The sequence below is a fragment of the Panulirus ornatus genome, chromosome 28 (genome assembly GCF_036320965.1).
Source record: "Panulirus ornatus isolate Po-2019 chromosome 28, ASM3632096v1, whole genome shotgun sequence".
Lineage (NCBI taxonomy): Eukaryota > Metazoa > Arthropoda > Malacostraca > Decapoda > Palinuridae > Panulirus > Panulirus ornatus.
The window spans coordinates 1,000,796-1,020,976 of record NC_092251.1 but is presented as its reverse complement, the minus strand read 5'-3'; the positions used below and the strand labels follow the sequence as shown (position 1 = coordinate 1,020,976).

The window sequence follows — 20,181 nt, the reverse complement described above, 5'->3', positions numbered from 1 at the left end:
CTTTGTGGGACCCTAGACCACTAAATGACCAGCAGACACACAGGTAAAGGACATATGAGGATACCACTTATACATGAAAAAGGGTGGAGAATGAATAGGTAGTTGTCATCACTTTCAGACCTACTCAATTCTATCCCATGCTATCTTATGAAATTACACACCACTGTGAAAGAACCTTGGACCCAAGTTGTGGAAGTCTCAAGATGTTGGCCTCAGTGCAGAGCAAAGGTAGGGGTTTCAAGCCTGTCTTTACACAATCCTCCTTCCAAGCTGGTGACACTTCCTACTTGGGTAAGTATCTGCCATCCATATTTCCTTAGCCCAAAGATTACCTCACTCCAATGATGACACCATCTGCTGACTCACTCTAAACCCCTTTACATCTGACTGAAATCATCCAAACCCCAATCAATGGCACACATTAAAGAAAAGCCTCAGCACAAATTAGCCCAGTATAGGGGGCAAAAAGTACAGATTACATGAATATTGATAAAATGTCTATTCTGAAAAAGACTTTGGAAAAGTGCCAATAGCAGAGAGGAATTTCCCACAAGGGACATGTAAGTAAAGAATTCATAGGAATGAGGAATAAGTTCACAAAAGACCATGTACTGGGATTAGAACAGGTCATTCAATAATGAAAATGACTGATACTAAGCATGTGGAGCATATCAAGAAGAGCATAAAATGTGGTTTAAGGTTTATGGTAAGAGGCATTTGGAACTTAAAATTAGCACAAAAAAGTGAGGAAAACTACAAGTAATACCATTAAATAACTAACAAAATGTGGTGTTGCCATACCTGGAAAACTTTGCCATAGCCACCTTTGCCTAAAACCTTCAGGAGCTGAAAGTCAGAAGGACGCACCTTCTCCATCCCAGGGTTGACTGTGCTATCTGATAGCTGTAATGTCTCAATGCCCTCAGAACTGCAATAAGAAAAAAATCATACAATAGAGTCTCACTAATCTAAAAGGATTTATTCTCACAAGTGTTTGGTTACACGAGGTTTAGTTTATCAGGGCTGTGTCTTGGTGCACAGTCCAGTAATGAAACGCAATGAAATGCGTAAATATGTAAATATGCATATCTATAAACAAATGACCAGAATTACAGATAAATAAAAATACATTAGATAAATCCACAGCACACACAACGCCACTTACATACTCACCAGTATTAACAATATTCCTATGTGCACAAGAGTTGCTGGAGCATGGGGAGTGTTACCATCTTCAATATGTATGTAAATACACATATATAAATGATAAGTAAAATGCAAAATACTCAGTAAAATGTAAGCAATAATATATATATATATATATATATATATATATATATATATATATATATATATATATATTCAACAATACTGTTGACATTCTTTATCTAAACTCATATATAACAAAAATCATGTTTTGCTTACAACATTTTGGTTAAATCAATAAAGGTACAGAAAAGGATCATTCTATTTGAGTTCAAAAGAATAGGTACATAAAACTCAACCTTAATCATTTTAACATCACAAACTTAGGGTAATAAAGCGCTATTGTGCTGTCCATGAATACAGTTTTGAAAGCTAGATTATGTATATACTGCATCTATATATTTGTCAAACCCAAATAAATGTCTCCAGTGATTCTAAAAAATTATCTTTTTTTAAGTTACTTGAGCGACATGGGCAACTAAGGCCCTAATCAAAGCCATCTCATTAATGCTATAAAAATATACCCTAATGAGAGCCAAGTATCCATTTTATCAACCAACCTCTAGGTCGAACTGTTGGACTGACTGCAGACCAACTGCCACAACCAGGATTCAAATCTATGCACTCAATCCTGGGCAGCCCGTGAATACATCACAGTCAGGAATGCGAATTTTCTCCATGTAGCCCTTACCTTGCACAACTCAAACACTCTTTCAAGTTAACAACCCACCTTTTCACAATTCATATACTCCTACATCCTAATATCACACTAATTCACTTTTCCATAAACAGTGAATAAGTGGATCACTAGCAGGTGAGTCATTGCATAGTGGAACTGAGTGGAAGTCCTTCCACATCTGGACTAGTAAAAATATTGCTCACCCATTCTAAATGAATTTTGCTTTCCCAGGTGGGGTTCAATACGATCCATCCTACATGGTATTCTCTCAATGTGTCTGGAATGACTAAACACAAAGTACAGTAATTAAGTTTTGTATAGCATTCCAAAACACGGTAATGACCTAGTATCATGAAATGTCCTTGGCAAGACCTCTCCTTCAGAACACTGTAATAAAAGCACCCATCTATGATTCTTCCTTCGATCTTCTCTCCTACCCCCCCCCCTTTTTTTTTTTTATAAATCCTACAACCTGACTACTATTCATGTCACACTCAAGCTGTTCTATACTGGCAACTCCAATTGGTCTGCATAGCTCATTTCCCGCAGCTACTCTAGATATCTAGTGTACACCAAGTGCTGCATTTCCAGTAACTTTAAAAGAAGAGTCCTATTATCTTTTTCTCATACCATTCAAAGGATCCTTCTTACCTGAAAAAATTACGAATATAAACTATATAGCAGTGGTGGGATATAGTACATACACCTTTTTTACTCCCTTTTTTCTTTTTTTTTTCAAAACAGGAGCCACTGGGATACAATGCAAGCCCAAATGGACATGCACAATAGGGTGCTAATGCTGCACATGTCAATTTGCCCACTGCATCAGTTCTAGCATTCAGAGTGAGAAGGCATCATTTGCCACTTGCATATTTCTACACATCTGCCCACCTGAACTAGCCAATACAATGCCTAAGCAACCAACAAGTCCTACTACAAATGAACTTGCCAAGCCTGCCAAGAGGGTGAAGAAGACTTTTAACTTAGAAGAAAAATTCAAGATACTAAATGAATTCAGGCATCCATCTAGCACTTTAGCAGTCGCCTGCTGCTATGGCATTAATGAAAGCGACATCCACACTGCTGCTATGGCATTTATGAAAGCAACATCTGCAGCATAATGAAGAAAAGTAAATCTATCAGGAAAGCCTTTTCTCAGTCATCTATTTCAAAGATAGCATTGCATCTCAGGATACCAACATATAAGAAGATTATGCCCTGAAATTCTGGGTGCAAAAAAAGTGGGTGCAACACTTTCCTATGACTGGTCAAATTATCAAAATTAAAGTCAATGAGATTCAAGAGCAGTTAAGAGCAGTTAATGAAGACAGAAGGCACGCCAATCAGTTAATGTAAACTGAACGCTAGCCAGGGCTGAATTCATGATTTTACTTGATGTGCCAGCCAGAAAAATATGATTCTCTTAGGTGAGCCTGCAACAGCTGATGTAGAGGCTACAGAGCACATGAAAGTGGAACTCTAGAAAATTACAGTTGAAATGTTAAACATCAGATAAGGTATGGAACTTTGATGTAACCAAACTTTACTGGAAAAAAATTCCAATGAAAACATACCTGATGAAGGCTGAGGCAAATGGTCCAGGTTTCAAGGCTAGCAAAGGCCACATCACACAATGGCAAGAGAATTTCATTTAATGGCCAAAAGTTTGCGATGGCGCAACAGCAAGTTTCGGTAAAATGCATTATTTCTACCAATAAAGTATAAAGATTTATACTGGTTATGTTTTTTATAATATCTATACTATCATTTGTTAAACAATAATATAACATAAAGCACGAAAAGTTTAAAATATGTGTGGTATACACACAAACATGAATCTAGGGACAAGTAATGAGTAAATAAAATTACCTTTTTCTTGAAAAAACAGCAATAAATCATATAAATGCAAGAACAATACATCTCAAGTGACATGCAAATAAATAAAAGTAATAACTAAGAAGCATGAAAAAGGAAAGATAGTCATGCAATTAATCAATGTTGATCAACAATGGTAACATGAGTAGGCAAAATCTTCATAACTCACTGAAAAAATAGAACATCTTCAGAAGCTTTCATCTCTTTTCCATGTAATCATCCAGGTGAATAACAAAGAATGTTACATGAAGATACATGAGTAAAAGGGGCAAGGCTCCTGGCCCAAACCACCACTGCCTGAGGAACAAAGTTGCACCTAACTCACCAGGACCTGAGGTACAACCTATTCTCATATGAACTCAGTTCAGGCTATGGCCCAATACTGCTGGTTTTATAGTTGGCACTTCATAAATTCAAGGAATTTATAAATAAGTCATTCAGTCTACATATTTTTTTTAATACTTGTTTGCAGTTTCCTGCATTAACAAAGTAGCACCACGAACAGATGAAGAAAGGCCACATCTGCTCACATCTGTTCTCCACTTGTCACGTGTAAAGCATCAAAACCACAGCTCCCTATCCACAACCAGGTCCCATGGACCTTCTCAAGGTTTACCCAAATGCTTTGCATTCTCTGGTTCAGTCCACTGACAGAACATAGACCCCTGTAAATCACACTGTTCCAATTCACACTATCCTGAGCACACCTTTCACCCTCCTTCATGTTCAGGCCCCCAATCCCTCAAAATGTTTTTTCACTCTATCCTCCAATTTCCAATTTGGTATCTTTGTTTTCCTTGTACCCTTCACTTCTGACACATATATCCTCTTTGTCAACATTTCTTCGCTCATTCTCCCCTTTTTAGCACACTCTTCTGCTCCCTCAACATTTCACTCATTCTCTCTATTTCAGCACACCCTCCTCTGCTCCCCTAACAAATCTAACTTCCTTCACACAGCCTTACCTGAGAAATGCTTTGCATCCATACAATATTGTTGGGATTACTATTCCTTCAAACATACCCATTTTTACCCTCCCAGACAACATTCTTTCTTTTCATACATTCTTCAGTGCTCCCAGAAACCCTCCCCTTCCTTATGAATCCCTTCTGCTTACAAGGTTCCACTCGCTGCTATGTCCATTCCAAGGTATCTAAAACACTTCAATTCCTCCAATTTTTCTCCATTCAAAGTCCCAACCCACCATACAATTACCAATTCTTAGTTCATCTAGGATTGATTTCAATTATGTCAAGTTTTCTTTTGTTTCTATAATTGTTCCATGGATGCTTCTTAATTCTCCAAGCAGTACACTGAATAATCATTCTAGCTTCCAGGCTGGGCTTTCATATACTTCTGTATGATTTATTTTTGGTGTGTTCCATGGTATTCTTGAAGATAACTCTGTATCCTCCCCATAGAAAGGCTTTCAGTTTTAACAGGTCAGTTGAATTTTGAATGTAGAATAAATGAAGGAAGTGAAGCATTTTCCATACCTGGAAGGGGAAATGGCAGCAAATGCAACCATGGAAGCTGATAAGGCCACATTCGTTCACACTCAGTCTCTGCCTGCCATGTGCAATGTACCGAAAACCACAGCTCCCTTTCCCCAAACGCTTCACATACACTGATTCAAACCACTGACAGCACGTCCACCCCAGTATACCACATTGTTCCAATTCACTCTATTCCTTGCACACCTTTCACCCTCCTGCATGTTCAGGCCCTGATCACTCAAAATCTTTTTCACTCCATCTTTCCACCTCCAATTTGGTCTCCCACTTCTCATTCCCTCCACCTCTGACACATATATCCTCTTGGTCAATCTTTCCTCACTCATTCTCTCCATGTGACCAAACCATTTCAAAACACCCTCTTCTGCTCTCTCAACCACACTCTTTTTATTACCACACATCTCCCTTACCCTTTCATTACTTACTTGATCAAACCACCTCACATCACATAACATCCTTAAACATTTCATTTCCAACACTTCCACCCTTCCCTGCACAAACCTATCTATAGCCCATGCCTCACAACCATATAACATTGTTGGAACCACTACTCTTTCAAACATACCAATTTTTGCTTTCCGAGGTAATGTTCTCACCTTCCACACATTCTTCAACCTTCCCAGAACCTTTGCCCCCTCCCCCACCCTGTGACTCACTTCTACTTCCATAGTTCCATCTGCTGCTAAATACACTCCCAGATATCTCAAACACTTCACTTCCTCCAGCTTTTCTCCATTCAAACTTACCTCCCAATCAACGAATCAGCCACCAGCGCTGTATCATCAGCGAACAACTGACTCACTTCCCAAACCCTCTCATCCACAACAGACTGCATACTTGCCCCTCTCTCCAAAACTCTTGCATTCACCTCCCTAACAACCCCATCCATAAACACATCAAAAAACCATGGAGACATCACGCACCCCTGCCGCAAACCAACATTCAATGGGAACCAATCAACTTTACAATCCTTGGTAAAAACTTTCCACTGCTTCCAGCAACTTACCTGCCACACCATATACCTTAAAATCTTCCACAAAGTATCTCTATCAACCCTATTATACGCCTTCTCCAGATCCATAAATGCTACATGCAAATCCATTTGTTTTTCTTAGTATTTCTCACATACATTCTTCATAGCAAACACCTGATCCACACATCCTCTACCACTTCTGAAACCACACTGCTCTTCTCAATCTGATGATCTGTACATGCCTTTACCCTCTCAATCATTACCCTTCCATATAATTTCCCAAGAATACTCAACAAACTTATGCCCCTGTAATTTGAACACTCACCTTTAACCCCTTTGCCTTTGTCCATTGGCACTATGCATGCATCCCGCCAATCCTCAGGCACCTCACCATGATCCAGAAATACAATGAATATCCTTACCAACCAATCAACAACACATTCAAAGCCTTTTCTAATAAATTCCACTGCAATACCATTCAAACCCGCCACCTTGCAGGATTTCATCTTCCACAAAACTTTCACTACCTCTTCTCTGTCCACCAAAACATTCTCCCTAACCCTCTCACCTTGCACACCACCCTGACCAAAACACCCTACATCAGCTACTTTATCATCAAACACATCCAACAAACCTTCAAAATACTCACTCCATCTTCTTCTCACCTCATCACAACTTGTTATTCCTCATCATTTGCTCCCTTCACTGATGTTCCCATTTGTTCTCTTGTCTTACATACTTTATTTACCTCCTTCCAAAACATTTTTTTATTCTCCCTAAAATTTAATGATACTATCTCACCCCCAATTCTCATTTGCCCACATTTTCATCTCTTGCACCTTTCTTTTATACATCTCCCAGTCATTTGCACTACTTCCTTGCAACAATAATCCAAATGCCTCTCTCTTCTCTTTCACTAACAATCTTACTTCTTCATCCCACCACTCACCACCCTTTCTAATCTACCCACCTCCCACCTTTCTCATGTCACATGCATCTACTGCACAAGCCATCACTGCTTCCCTACATACATCCCATTCCTCCCCCACTTCCCTTACATCATTTGCTCTCACTTTTTGCCATTCTGCAATCAATCTCTACTGGTACTTCCTCACACAGGTCTCACTGACTCTCACCAATCTCTTCTCACCAACATTCTCTCTTCTTTTCTGAAAACCCCCACAAATCTTCCCCCGTGCTTCCACAAGATAGTGATCAGACATCCCTCTAGCTGCCCCTCTCAGCACATTGACATCCAAAAGTCTCTCTTTTACATGTCTATCAGTTAACACATAATCCAATAGCATCCTCTGGCCATCTCTCCTACTCACATACATATACTTATGTATATCTCTTTTCAAACCTGGTATTTCCAGTCACCAGTCCTTTTTCAGCACAAAAATCTACAAGCTCTTCACCATTTCCATTTACAACAATGAACACCCTATGTACACCAATTATACCCTCAACTGCCACATTACTCACCTTTGCATTCAAATCACCCATCACTATACTCTGGTCTCGTGCATCAAAGCTGCTAACACACTCACTTAGCTGCTCCCAAAACACTTGCCTCTCATGATCTTTCTTCTCATGACCAGGTGCATAGGCACCAATAATTACCCATCTCTCTCCACCCACTTTCAGTTTTACCCATATCAATTTAGACTTTACTTTCTTACACTCTATCACATACTTCCGCACCTCCTGCTTCAGGAGGAGTGCTACTCATTCCTTTGCTCTTGTCCTCTCACCAACCCCTGGTTTTACTCCCAAGACATTCCTAAACCACTCTTCCCCTTTATCCTTGAGCTCTGTTTCACCTAAAGCCAAAACATATATATTTCAACTAACTTGTTAGTTGGGATGTAAGTTTGAATAGAGAAAAATCACACAAAGTGAAGTGTTTCAGATATCTGGGAGTGGACTTAGCAGCAAATGGAACCATGGAAGAGGAAGTGAGTCACAGTGTGGGAGAGAGGGCAAAGGTCCTGGGAGTGATGAAGAATGAGTGGAAAGAGAGAATACTAACTCGTACAGCAAAAATGTAATTTTTTTTCTTTTTTTTATACTTTGTCGCTGTCTCCCGCGTTTGCGAGGTAGCGCAAGGAAACAGACGAAAGAAATGGCCCAACCCCCCCATACACATGTACATATACACGTCCACACATGCAAATATACATACCTACACAGCTTTCCATGGTTTACCCCAGACGCTTCACATGCCTTGATTCAATCCACTGACAGCACGTCAACCCCGGTAAACCACATCGCTCCAATTCACTCTATTCCTTGCACGCCTTTCACCCTCCTGCATGTTCAGGCCCCGATCACTCAAAATCTTTTTCACTCCATCTTTCCACCTCCAATTTGGTCTCCCACTTCTCCTCGTTCCCTCCACCTCTGACATATATTCTCTTGGTCAATCTTTCCTGAATCATTCTCTCCATGTGACCAAACCATTTCAAAACACCCTCTTCTATATATATATATATATATATATATATATATATATATATATATATATATATATATATATATTCTTTCTTTCAAACCATTCGCCATTTCCCGCGTTAGCGAGGTAGCGTTAAGAACAGAGGACTGGACCTTTAAGGGAATATCCTCACCTGGCCCCCTTCTCTGTTCCTTCTTTTGGAAAAATAAAAAAAAATGAGAGGGAAGGATTTCCAGCCCCCCGCTCCCTTCCCTTTTAGTTGCCTTCTACGACACGCAGGGAATACGTGGGAAGTATTCTTTCTCCCCTATCCCCAGGGATAATATATATATATATATATATATATATATATATATATATATATATATCCTCTACCACTTCTGAAACCACACTGCTCTTCCCCAATCTGATGCTCTGTACATGCCTTCACCCTCTCAATCAATACCCTCCCATATAATTTACCAGGAATACTCAACAAACTTATACCTCTGTAATTTGAGCACTCACTCTTATCCCCTTTGCCTTTGTACAATGGCACTATGCACGCATTCCGCCAATCCTCAGGCACCTCACCATGAGTCATACATACATTAAATAACCTTACCAACCAGTCAACAATACAGTCACCCCCTTTTTTAATAAATTCCACTGCAATACCATCCAAACCTGCTGCCTTGCCGGCTTTCATCTTCCGCAAAGCTTTTACTACCTCTTCTCTGTTTACCAAATCATTTTCCCTAACCCTCTCACTTTGCACACCACCTCGACCCAAACACCCTATATCTGCCACTCTGTCATCAGACACATTCAACAAACCTTCAAAATACTCATTCCATCTCCTTCTCACATCACCACTACTTGTTATCACCTCCCCATTTACGCCCTTCACTGAAGTTCCCATTCGCTCCCTTGTCTTACGCACCCTATTTACCTCCTTCCAGAACATCTTTTTATTCTCCCTAAAAGATCAGGTGTTTGCTTTGAAGAATGTATGTGAGAAATACTTAGAAAAGCAAATGGATTTGTATGTAGCATTTATGGATCTGGAGAAGGCATATGATAGAGTTGATAGAGATGCTCTGTGGAAGGTATTAAGAATATATGGTGTGGGAGGAAAGTTGTTAGAAGCAGTGAAAAGTTTTTATCGAGGATGTAAGGCATGTGTACGTGTAGGAAGAGAGGAAAGTGATTGGTTCTCAGTGAATGTAGGTTTGCGGCAGGGGTGTGTGATGTCTCCATGGTTGTTTAATTTGTTTATGGATGGGGTTGTTAGGGAGGTAAATGCAAGAGTCTTGGAAAGAGGGGCAAGTATGAAGTCTGTTGGGGATGAGAGAGCTTGGGAAGTGAGTCAGTTGTTGTTCGCTGATGATACAGCGCTGGTGGCGGATTCATGTGAGAAACTGCAGAAGCTGGTGACGGAGTTTGGTAAAGTGTGTGGAAGAAGAAAGTTAAGAGTAAATGTGAATAAGAGCAAGGTTATTAGGTACAGTAGGGTTGAGGGTCAAGTCAATTGGGAGGTGAGTTTGAATGGTGAAAAACTGGAGGAAGTGAAGTGTTTTAGATATCTGGGAGTGGATCTGTCAGCGGATGGAACCATGGAAGCGGAAGTGGATCATAGGGTAGGGGAGGGGGCGAAAATTTTGGGAGCCTTGAAAAATGTGTGGAAGTCGAGAACATTATCCGGAAAGCAAAAATGGGTATGTTTGAAGGAATAGTGGTTCCAACAATGTTGTATGGTTGCGAGGCGTGGGCTATGGATAGAGTTGTGCGCAGGAGGATGGATGTGCTGGAAATGAGATGTCTGAGGACAATGTGTGGTGTGAGGTGGTTTGATCGAGTAAGTAACGTAAGGGTAAGAGAGATGTGTGGAAATAAAAAGAGCGTGGTTGAGAGAGCAGAAGAGGGTGTTTTGAAATGGTTTGGGCACATGGAGAGAATGAGTGAGGAAAGATTGACCAAGAGGATATATGTGTCGGAGGTGGAGGGAACGAGGAGAAGAGGGAGACCAAATTGGAGGTGGAAAGATGGAGTGAAAAGGATTTTGTGTGATCGGGGCCTGAACATGCAGGAGGGTGAAAGGAGGGCAAGGAATAGAGTGAATTGGAGCGATGTGGTATACAGGGGTTGACGTGCTGTCAGTGGATTGAATCAAGGCATGTGAAGCGTCCGGGGTAAACCATGGAAAGCTGTGTAGGTATGTATATTTCCGTGTGTGGACGTGTGTATGTACATGTGTATGGGGGGGGTTGGGCCATTTCTTTCGTCTGTTTCCTTGCGCTACCTCGCAAACGCGGGAGACAGCGACAAAGTATAAAAAAAAAAAAAAAAAAAAAAATATATATATATATATATATATATATATATATATATATATATATATATATATATATATATATATATATACACAGACATATACATATATGCACATGTACATATTCATACTTGCTTACTTTCATTCAATCCTGGCAGCAACTCACCCTACAGGAAACAGCATTGCCACCCCCCTGCGTCAGTAAGGTATATACAAGATCCTCCCTACTTACAACCTATGTAACTTATGACCATCCATACAAACGACCGGAAAAAATATAAATAAAAAATATTTATTTATTTTATTAATTTTGCTTTGTCGCTGTCTCCCGCGTTAGCGAGGTAGCACAAGGAAAACAGATGAAAGAATGGCCCAACCCACCCACTACACATGTATATACATACACATCCACACACGCAAATATACATACCTATACATCTCAACGTATACATATATATACTCACACAGACATATACATATATACACATGTACATAATTCATACTGTCTGCCTTTCTTCATTCCCATCACCACCCCCCCACACATGAAATAACACCCTCCTCCCCCCTCATGTGTGCGAGGTAGCGCTTGGAAATGACAACAAAGGCCACATTCGTTCACACTCAGTCTCTAGCTGTCATGTAATAATGCACCAAAACCACAGCTCCCTTTCCCAACGCTTCACATACACTGATTCAAACCACTGACAGCACGTCAACCCCGGTAAACCACATCGCTCCAATTCACTCTATTCCTTGCACGCCTTTCACCCTCCTGCATGTTCAGCCCTGATCACTCAAAATCTTTTTCACTCCATCTTTCCACCTCCAATTTGGTCTCTCACTTCTCGTTCCCTCCACCTCTGACACATATATCCTCTTGGTCAATCTTTCCTCACTCATTCTCTCCATGTGACCAAACCATTTCAAAACACCCTCTTCTGCTCTCTCAACCACACTCTTTTTATTACCACACATCTCCCTTACCCTTTCATTACTTACTTGATCAAACCACCTCACATCACATAACATCCTTAAACATTTCATTTCCAACACTTCCACCCTTCCCTGCACAAACCTATCTATAGCCCATGCCTCACAACCATATAACATTGTTGGAACCACTACTCTTTCAAACATACCAATTTTTGCTTTCCGAGGTAATGTTCTCACCTTCCACACATTCTTCAACCTTCCCAGAACCTTTGCCCCCTCCCCCACCCTGTGACTCACTTCTACTTCCATAGTTCCATCTGCTGCTAAATACACTCCCAGATATCTCAAACACTTCACTTCCTCCAGCTTTTCTCCATTCAAACTTACCTCCCAATCAACGAATCAGCCACCAGCGCTGTATCATCAGCGAACAACTGACTCACTTCCCAAACCCTCTCATCCACAACAGACTGCATACTTGCCCCTCTCTCCAAAACTCTTGCATTCACCTCCCTAACAACCCCATCCATAAACACATCAAAAAACCATGGAGACATCACGCACCCCTGCCGCAAACCAACATTCAATGGGAACCAATCAACTTTACAATCCTTGGTAAAAACTTTCCACTGCTTCCAGCAACTTACCTGCCACACCATATACCTTAAAATCTTCCACAAAGTATCTCTATCAACCCTATTATACGCCTTCTCCAGATCCATAAATGCTACATGCAAATCCATTTGTTTTTCTTAGTATTTCTCACATACATTCTTCATAGCAAACACCTGATCCACACATCCTCTACCACTTCTGAAACCACACTGCTCTTCTCAATCTGATGATCTGTACATGCCTTTACCCTCTCAATCATTACCCTTCCATATAATTTCCCAAGAATACTCAACAAACTTATGCCCCTGTAATTTGAACACTCACCTTTAACCCCTTTGCCTTTGTCCATTGGCACTATGCATGCATCCCGCCAATCCTCAGGCACCTCACCATGATCCAGAAATACAATGAATATCCTTACCAACCAATCAACAACACATTCAAAGCCTTTTCTAATAAATTCCACTGCAATACCATTCAAACCCGCCACCTTGCAGGATTTCATCTTCCACAAAACTTTCACTACCTCTTCTCTGTCCACCAAAACATTCTCCCTAACCCTCTCACCTTGCACACCACCCTGACCAAAACACCCTACATCAGCTACTTTATCATCAAACACATCCAACAAACCTTCAAAATACTCACTCCATCTTCTTCTCACCTCATCACAACTTGTTATTCCTCATCATTTGCTCCCTTCACTGATGTTCCCATTTGTTCTCTTGTCTTACATACTTTATTTACCTCCTTCCAAAACATTTTTTTATTCTCCCTAAAATTTAATGATACTATCTCACCCCCAATTCTCATTTGCCCACATTTTCATCTCTTGCACCTTTCTTTTATACATCTCCCAGTCATTTGCACTACTTCCTTGCAACAATAATCCAAATGCCTCTCTCTTCTCTTTCACTAACAATCTTACTTCTTCATCCCACCACTCACCACCCTTTCTAATCTACCCACCTCCCACCTTTCTCATGTCACATGCATCTACTGCACAAGCCATCACTGCTTCCCTACATACATCCCATTCCTCCCCCACTTCCCTTACATCATTTGCTCTCACTTTTTGCCATTCTGCAATCAATCTCTACTGGTACTTCCTCACACAGGTCTCACTGACTCTCACCAATCTCTTCTCACCAACATTCTCTCTTCTTTTCTGAAAACCCCCACAAATCTTCCCCCGTGCTTCCACAAGATAGTGATCAGACATCCCTCTAGCTGCCCCTCTCAGCACATTGACATCCAAAAGTCTCTCTTTTACATGTCTATCAGTTAACACATAATCCAATAGCATCCTCTGGCCATCTCTCCTACTCACATACATATACTTATGTATATCTCTTTTCAAACCTGGTATTTCCAGTCACCAGTCCTTTTTCAGCACAAAAATCTACAAGCTCTTCACCATTTCCATTTACAACAATGAACACCCTATGTACACCAATTATACCCTCAACTGCCACATTACTCACCTTTGCATTCAAATCACCCATCACTATACTCTGGTCTCGTGCATCAAAGCTGCTAACACACTCACTTAGCTGCTCCCAAAACACTTGCCTCTCATGATCTTTCTTCTCATGACCAGGTGCATAGGCACCAATAATTACCCATCTCTCTCCACCCACTTTCAGTTTTACCCATATCAATTTAGACTTTACTTTCTTACACTCTATCACATACTTCCGCACCTCCTGCTTCAGGAGGAGTGCTACTCATTCCTTTGCTCTTGTCCTCTCACCAACCCCTGGTTTTACTCCCAAGACATTCCTAAACCACTCTTCCCCTTTATCCTTGAGCTCTGTTTCACCTAAAGCCAAAACATATATATTTCAACTAACTTGTTAGTTGGGATGTAAGTTTGAATAGAGAAAAATCACACAAAGTGAAGTGTTTCAGATATCTGGGAGTGGACTTAGCAGCAAATGGAACCATGGAAGAGGAAGTGAGTCACAGTGTGGGAGAGAGGGCAAAGGTCCTGGGAGTGATGAAGAATGAGTGGAAAGAGAGAATACTAACTCGTACAGCAAAAATGTAATTTTTTTTCTTTTTTTTATACTTTGTCGCTGTCTCCCGCGTTTGCGAGGTAGCGCAAGGAAACAGACGAAAGAAATGGCCCAACCCCCCCATACACATGTACATATACACGTCCACACATGCAAATATACATACCTACACAGCTTTCCATGGTTTACCCCAGACGCTTCACATGCCTTGATTCAATCCACTGACAGCACGTCAACCCCGGTAAACCACATCGCTCCAATTCACTCTATTCCTTGCACGCCTTTCACCCTCCTGCATGTTCAGGCCCCGATCACTCAAAATCTTTTTCACTCCATCTTTCCACCTCCAATTTGGTCTCCCACTTCTCCTCGTTCCCTCCACCTCTGACATATATTCTCTTGGTCAATCTTTCCTGAATCATTCTCTCCATGTGACCAAACCATTTCAAAACACCCTCTTCTATATATATATATATATATATATATATATATATATATATATATATATATATATATATATATATATTCTTTCTTTCAAACCATTCGCCATTTCCCGCGTTAGCGAGGTAGCGTTAAGAACAGAGGACTGGACCTTTAAGGGAATATCCTCACCTGGCCCCCTTCTCTGTTCCTTCTTTTGGAAAAATAAAAAAAAATGAGAGGGAAGGATTTCCAGCCCCCCGCTCCCTTCCCTTTTAGTTGCCTTCTACGACACGCAGGGAATACGTGGGAAGTATTCTTTCTCCCCTATCCCCAGGGATAATATATATATATATATATATATATATATATATATATATATATATATCCTCTACCACTTCTGAAACCACACTGCTCTTCCCCAATCTGATGCTCTGTACATGCCTTCACCCTCTCAATCAATACCCTCCCATATAATTTACCAGGAATACTCAACAAACTTATACCTCTGTAATTTGAGCACTCACTCTTATCCCCTTTGCCTTTGTACAATGGCACTATGCACGCATTCCGCCAATCCTCAGGCACCTCACCATGAGTCATACATACATTAAATAACCTTACCAACCAGTCAACAATACAGTCACCCCCTTTTTTAATAAATTCCACTGCAATACCATCCAAACCTGCTGCCTTGCCGGCTTTCATCTTCCGCAAAGCTTTTACTACCTCTTCTCTGTTTACCAAATCATTTTCCCTAACCCTCTCACTTTGCACACCACCTCGACCCAAACACCCTATATCTGCCACTCTGTCATCAGACACATTCAACAAACCTTCAAAATACTCATTCCATCTCCTTCTCACATCACCACTACTTGTTATCACCTCCCCATTTACGCCCTTCACTGAAGTTCCCATTCGCTCCCTTGTCTTACGCACCCTATTTACCTCCTTCCAGAACATCTTTTTATTCTCCCTAAAAGATCAGGTGTTTGCTTTGAAGAATGTATGTGAGAAATACTTAGAAAAGCAAATGGATTTGTATGTAGCATTTATGGATCTGGAGAAGGCATATGATAGAGTTGATAGAGATGCTCTGTGGAAGGTATTAAGAATATATGGTGTGGGAGGAAAGTTGTTAGAAGCAGTGAAAAGTTTTTATCGAGGATGTAAGGCATGTGTACGTGTAGGAAGAGAGGAAAGTGATTGGTTCTCAGTGAATGTAGGTTTGCGGCAGGGGTGTGTGATGTCTCCATGGTTGTTTAATTTGTTTATGGATGGGGTTGTTAGGGAGGTAAATGCAAGAGTCTTGGAAAGAGGGGCAAGTATGAAGTCTGTTGGGGATGAGAGAGCTTGGGAAGTGAGTCAGTTGTTGTTCGCTGATGATACAGCGCTGGTGGCGGATTCATGTGAGAAACTGCAGAAGCTGGTGACGGAGTTTGGTAAAGTGTGTGGAAGAAGAAAGTTAAGAGTAAATGTGAATAAGAGCAAGGTTATTAGGTACAGTAGGGTTGAGGGTCAAGTCAATTGGGAGGTGAGTTTGAATGGTGAAAAACTGGAGGAAGTGAAGTGTTTTAGATATCTGGGAGTGGATCTGTCAGCGGATGGAACCATGGAAGCGGAAGTGGATCATAGGGTAGGGGAGGGGGCGAAAATTTTGGGAGCCTTGAAAAATGTGTGGAAGTCGAGAACATTATCCCGGAAAGCAAAAATGGGTATGTTTGAAGGAATAGTGGTTCCAACAATGTTGTATGGTTGCGAGGCGTGGGCTATGGATAGAGTTGTGCGCAGGAGGATGGATGTGCTGGAAATGAGATGTCTGAGGACAATGTGTGGTGTGAGGTGGTTTGATCGAGTAAGTAACGTAAGGGTAAGAGAGATGTGTGGAAATAAAAAGAGCGTGGTTGAGAGAGCAGAAGAGGGTGTTTTGAAATGGTTTGGGCACATGGAGAGAATGAGTGAGGAAAGATTGACCAAGAGGATATATGTGTCGGAGGTGGAGGGAACGAGGAGAAGAGGGAGACCAAATTGGAGGTGGAAAGATGGAGTGAAAAGGATTTTGTGTGATCGGGGCCTGAACATGCAGGAGGGTGAAAGGAGGGCAAGGAATAGAGTGAATTGGAGCGATGTGGTATACAGGGGTTGACGTGCTGTCAGTGGATTGAATCAAGGCATGTGAAGCGTCCGGGGTAAACCATGGAAAGCTGTGTAGGTATGTATATTTCCGTGTGTGGACGTGTGTATGTACATGTGTATGGGGGGGGTTGGGCCATTTCTTTCGTCTGTTTCCTTGCGCTACCTCGCAAACGCGGGAGACAGCGACAAAGTATAAAAAAAAAAAAAAAAAAAAAAATATATATATATATATATATATATATATATATATATATATATATATATATATATATATATATATATATACACAGACATATACATATATGCACATGTACATATTCATACTTGCTTACTTTCATTCAATCCTGGCAGCAACTCACCCTACAGGAAACAGCATTGCCACCCCCTGCGTCAGTAAGGTATATACAAGATCCTCCCTACTTACAACCTATGTAACTTATGACCATCCATACAAACGACCGGAAAAAATATAAATAAAAAATATTTATTTATTTTATTAATTTTGCTTTGTCGCTGTCTCCCGCGTTAGCGAGGTAGCACAAGGAAACAGATGAAAGAATGGCCCAACCCACCCACATACACATGTATATACATACACATCCACACACGCAAATATACATACCTATACATCTCAACGTATACATATATATACTCACACAGACATATACATATATACACATGTACATAATTCATACTGTCTGCCTTTCTTCATTCCCATCACCACCCCGCCACACATGAAATAACAACCTCCTCCCCCCTCATGTGTGCGAGGTAGCGCTTGGAAATGACAACAAAGGCCACATTCGTTCACACTCAGTCTCTAGCTGTCATGTAATAATGCACCAAAACCACAGCTCCCTTTCCACATCCAGGACCCACAGAACTTTACATGGTTTAACCCAGATGCTTCACATGACCTGGTTCAATCCATTGACAGCACATCGACACCGATATACCACATCGTTCCAATTCACTCTATTCCTTGCACGCCTTTCACCCTCCTGCATGTTCAGGCCCCGATCACTCAAAATCTTTTTCACTCCATCGTTACACCTCCAATTTGGTCTCCCACTTCTCGTTCCCTCCACCTCTGACACATATATCCTCTTTGTCAATCTTTCCTCACTCATTCTCTCCATGTGACCAATCCATTTCAAAACACCCTCTTCTGCTCTCTCAACCACACTCTTTTTATTTCCACACATCTCTCTTACCCTATTATTACTTACTCGATCAAACCACCTCACACCACATATTGTCCTCAAACATCTCATTTCCAGCACATCCACCCTCCTGTACACAACTCTATCCATAACCCACGCCTCGCAACCATACAACATTGTTGGAAACACTATAAAAAAAATGTAAATATAAAAATTATGCTTGGTCATAAATCTACCAGTGCTAACAGCTGTGTGCATATGATACTGACCGGTAGACAATATCCCAGCATTGTGTACATCACAGCATCTCTCTGTTACCATTAAAAAGCATGCATTATTCAAACGAATCTAACAAATTTTCCTCATGGATTAAGCCATTTTTGTATCAAAACCCAAAGAAGATGACAAGCAAGAAGAAAAACCCATCACATGTTGACAGATCTGGCAAGAAGACAAGAAAGACACGTGATTTGGAAATGAAAATGAAGGTAATCCCTCAATACGAAAGACGACAAAAAGTTAATGTGATTGCACATGATCTATAGTTGTCCTATTCAACGGTCTCCACAATTTTAAAGGAGGAAGAAAAAATACGTGAAACAGTGAAAGGTTTAGCACGTATGAAGTGTACGATGATAACAAAGCAACGACATGGGCCCATCCACAAAATGAAAAACTTGTTAATGCTGTGGATGGAAGATCAAATTCAAAAATGTGTACCACTAATCTTACTAACAATTCAGTCGAAGGCTGGAAGTCTTTTTGAGACTTTGAAGGAGCGAGCAGGAGAGGATTACATCAATAACTTCACTGCAAGTCATGGTTGGTTCAATAGATTTAAAAGAAGATATAGCTTGCACAATGTTTGAGTCACAGGTGAAGCAGCAAGTGCTGACGAAGGAGCTGCCGAAAAGGTAAATAAATCAACCAAAGAATCTTTTTTCCTATACACCATTGTGATTTTAAAAAAAATGTCAATTAAAAAATTGGTTAATTAAAAATGAGGTAATCACGACAGAACTTGCATAACATAAAAAATATAAATCATGAAATATGATCAAAAGCGAGCATGAGTATGTACATGGTGATATGTTTATGTATGTGTATGGGCATATATGTATATATGTGTGTATATGAGTGAATGGACCTTTCTTTGTCTTTTACCTGACACTACCTCACTGTCATGGGGAACAGCAATCAAGTATAACAATAATAATAATAATAATAATAATAATAATAGTAAAATTATCTACAGTATCTCAAATAAAAGGTAAAAAGAAACTAGAAAATCATAAAATAAAATTGGATGATAAAAAACGAGATAATCACGATAGAAATTGAGTAGGATAAAAGAATGCTGTAAAGGTATACAAATTCTACACGACAATCTGGCATACATCTGAATTACGTCCATTTTGTGATTCGACTAGTTGATCAGAATGGAACTCGGATGTACGTTGGGGAAAGGCAATATATATATATATATATATATATATATATATATATATATATATATATATATATATATATATATATATATATATATGCAAGAGTTTTGGAAAGAGGGGCAAGTATGAAGTCTGTTGGGGATGAGAGAGCTTGTGGTATACCGGGGTTGACGTGCTGTCAGTGGATTGAATCAGGGCATGTGAAGCGTCTGGGGTAAACCATGGAAAGCTGTGTAGGTATGTATATTTGCGTGTGTGGACGTATGTATATACATGTGTATGGGGCGGGGTTGGGCCATTTCTTTCGTCTGTTTCCTTGCACTACCTCGCAAACGCGGGAGACAGCGACAAAGTATAATAAAAAAAAAAATATTTTTTTTTTCTTTTTTTATATATATATATATATATATATATATATATATATTCTGTACA

General features: G+C 40.3%; 2 protein-coding genes across 3 annotated transcripts in view; one reads left to right on the top strand and one right to left on the bottom strand.

The window, feature by feature from the left end:
• LOC139757756 (retinol dehydrogenase 12-like) overlaps positions 1 to 2,648 on the top strand; it is a 146,758-nt gene extending 144,110 nt beyond the window's left edge. The window contains exon 10 of the mRNA XM_071678529.1: positions 2,630 to 2,648. Coding sequence (XP_071534630.1) covers position 2,630 — 1 coding nt within the window. The 3' untranslated portion in view covers positions 2,631 to 2,648. The remainder of the gene's footprint in view (positions 1 to 2,629) is intronic.
• LOC139757755 (ribosomal protein S6 kinase beta-1-like) overlaps positions 1 to 20,181 on the bottom strand; it is an 87,763-nt gene that overhangs the window by 56,747 nt on the left and 10,835 nt on the right. Inside the window, exons 3-4 of one of the 2 annotated variants that reach the window (XM_071678525.1) lie at positions 19,038 to 19,204; positions 802 to 928 (exon numbers count right to left, since the gene is read on the bottom strand). In XM_071678525.1, coding sequence (XP_071534626.1) covers positions 802 to 876 — 75 coding nt within the window. In that variant the 5' untranslated portion in view covers positions 877 to 928; positions 19,038 to 19,204. The remainder of the gene's footprint in view (positions 1 to 801; positions 929 to 19,037; positions 19,205 to 20,181) is intronic. The other variant, XM_071678524.1, reaches the window with a different exon arrangement.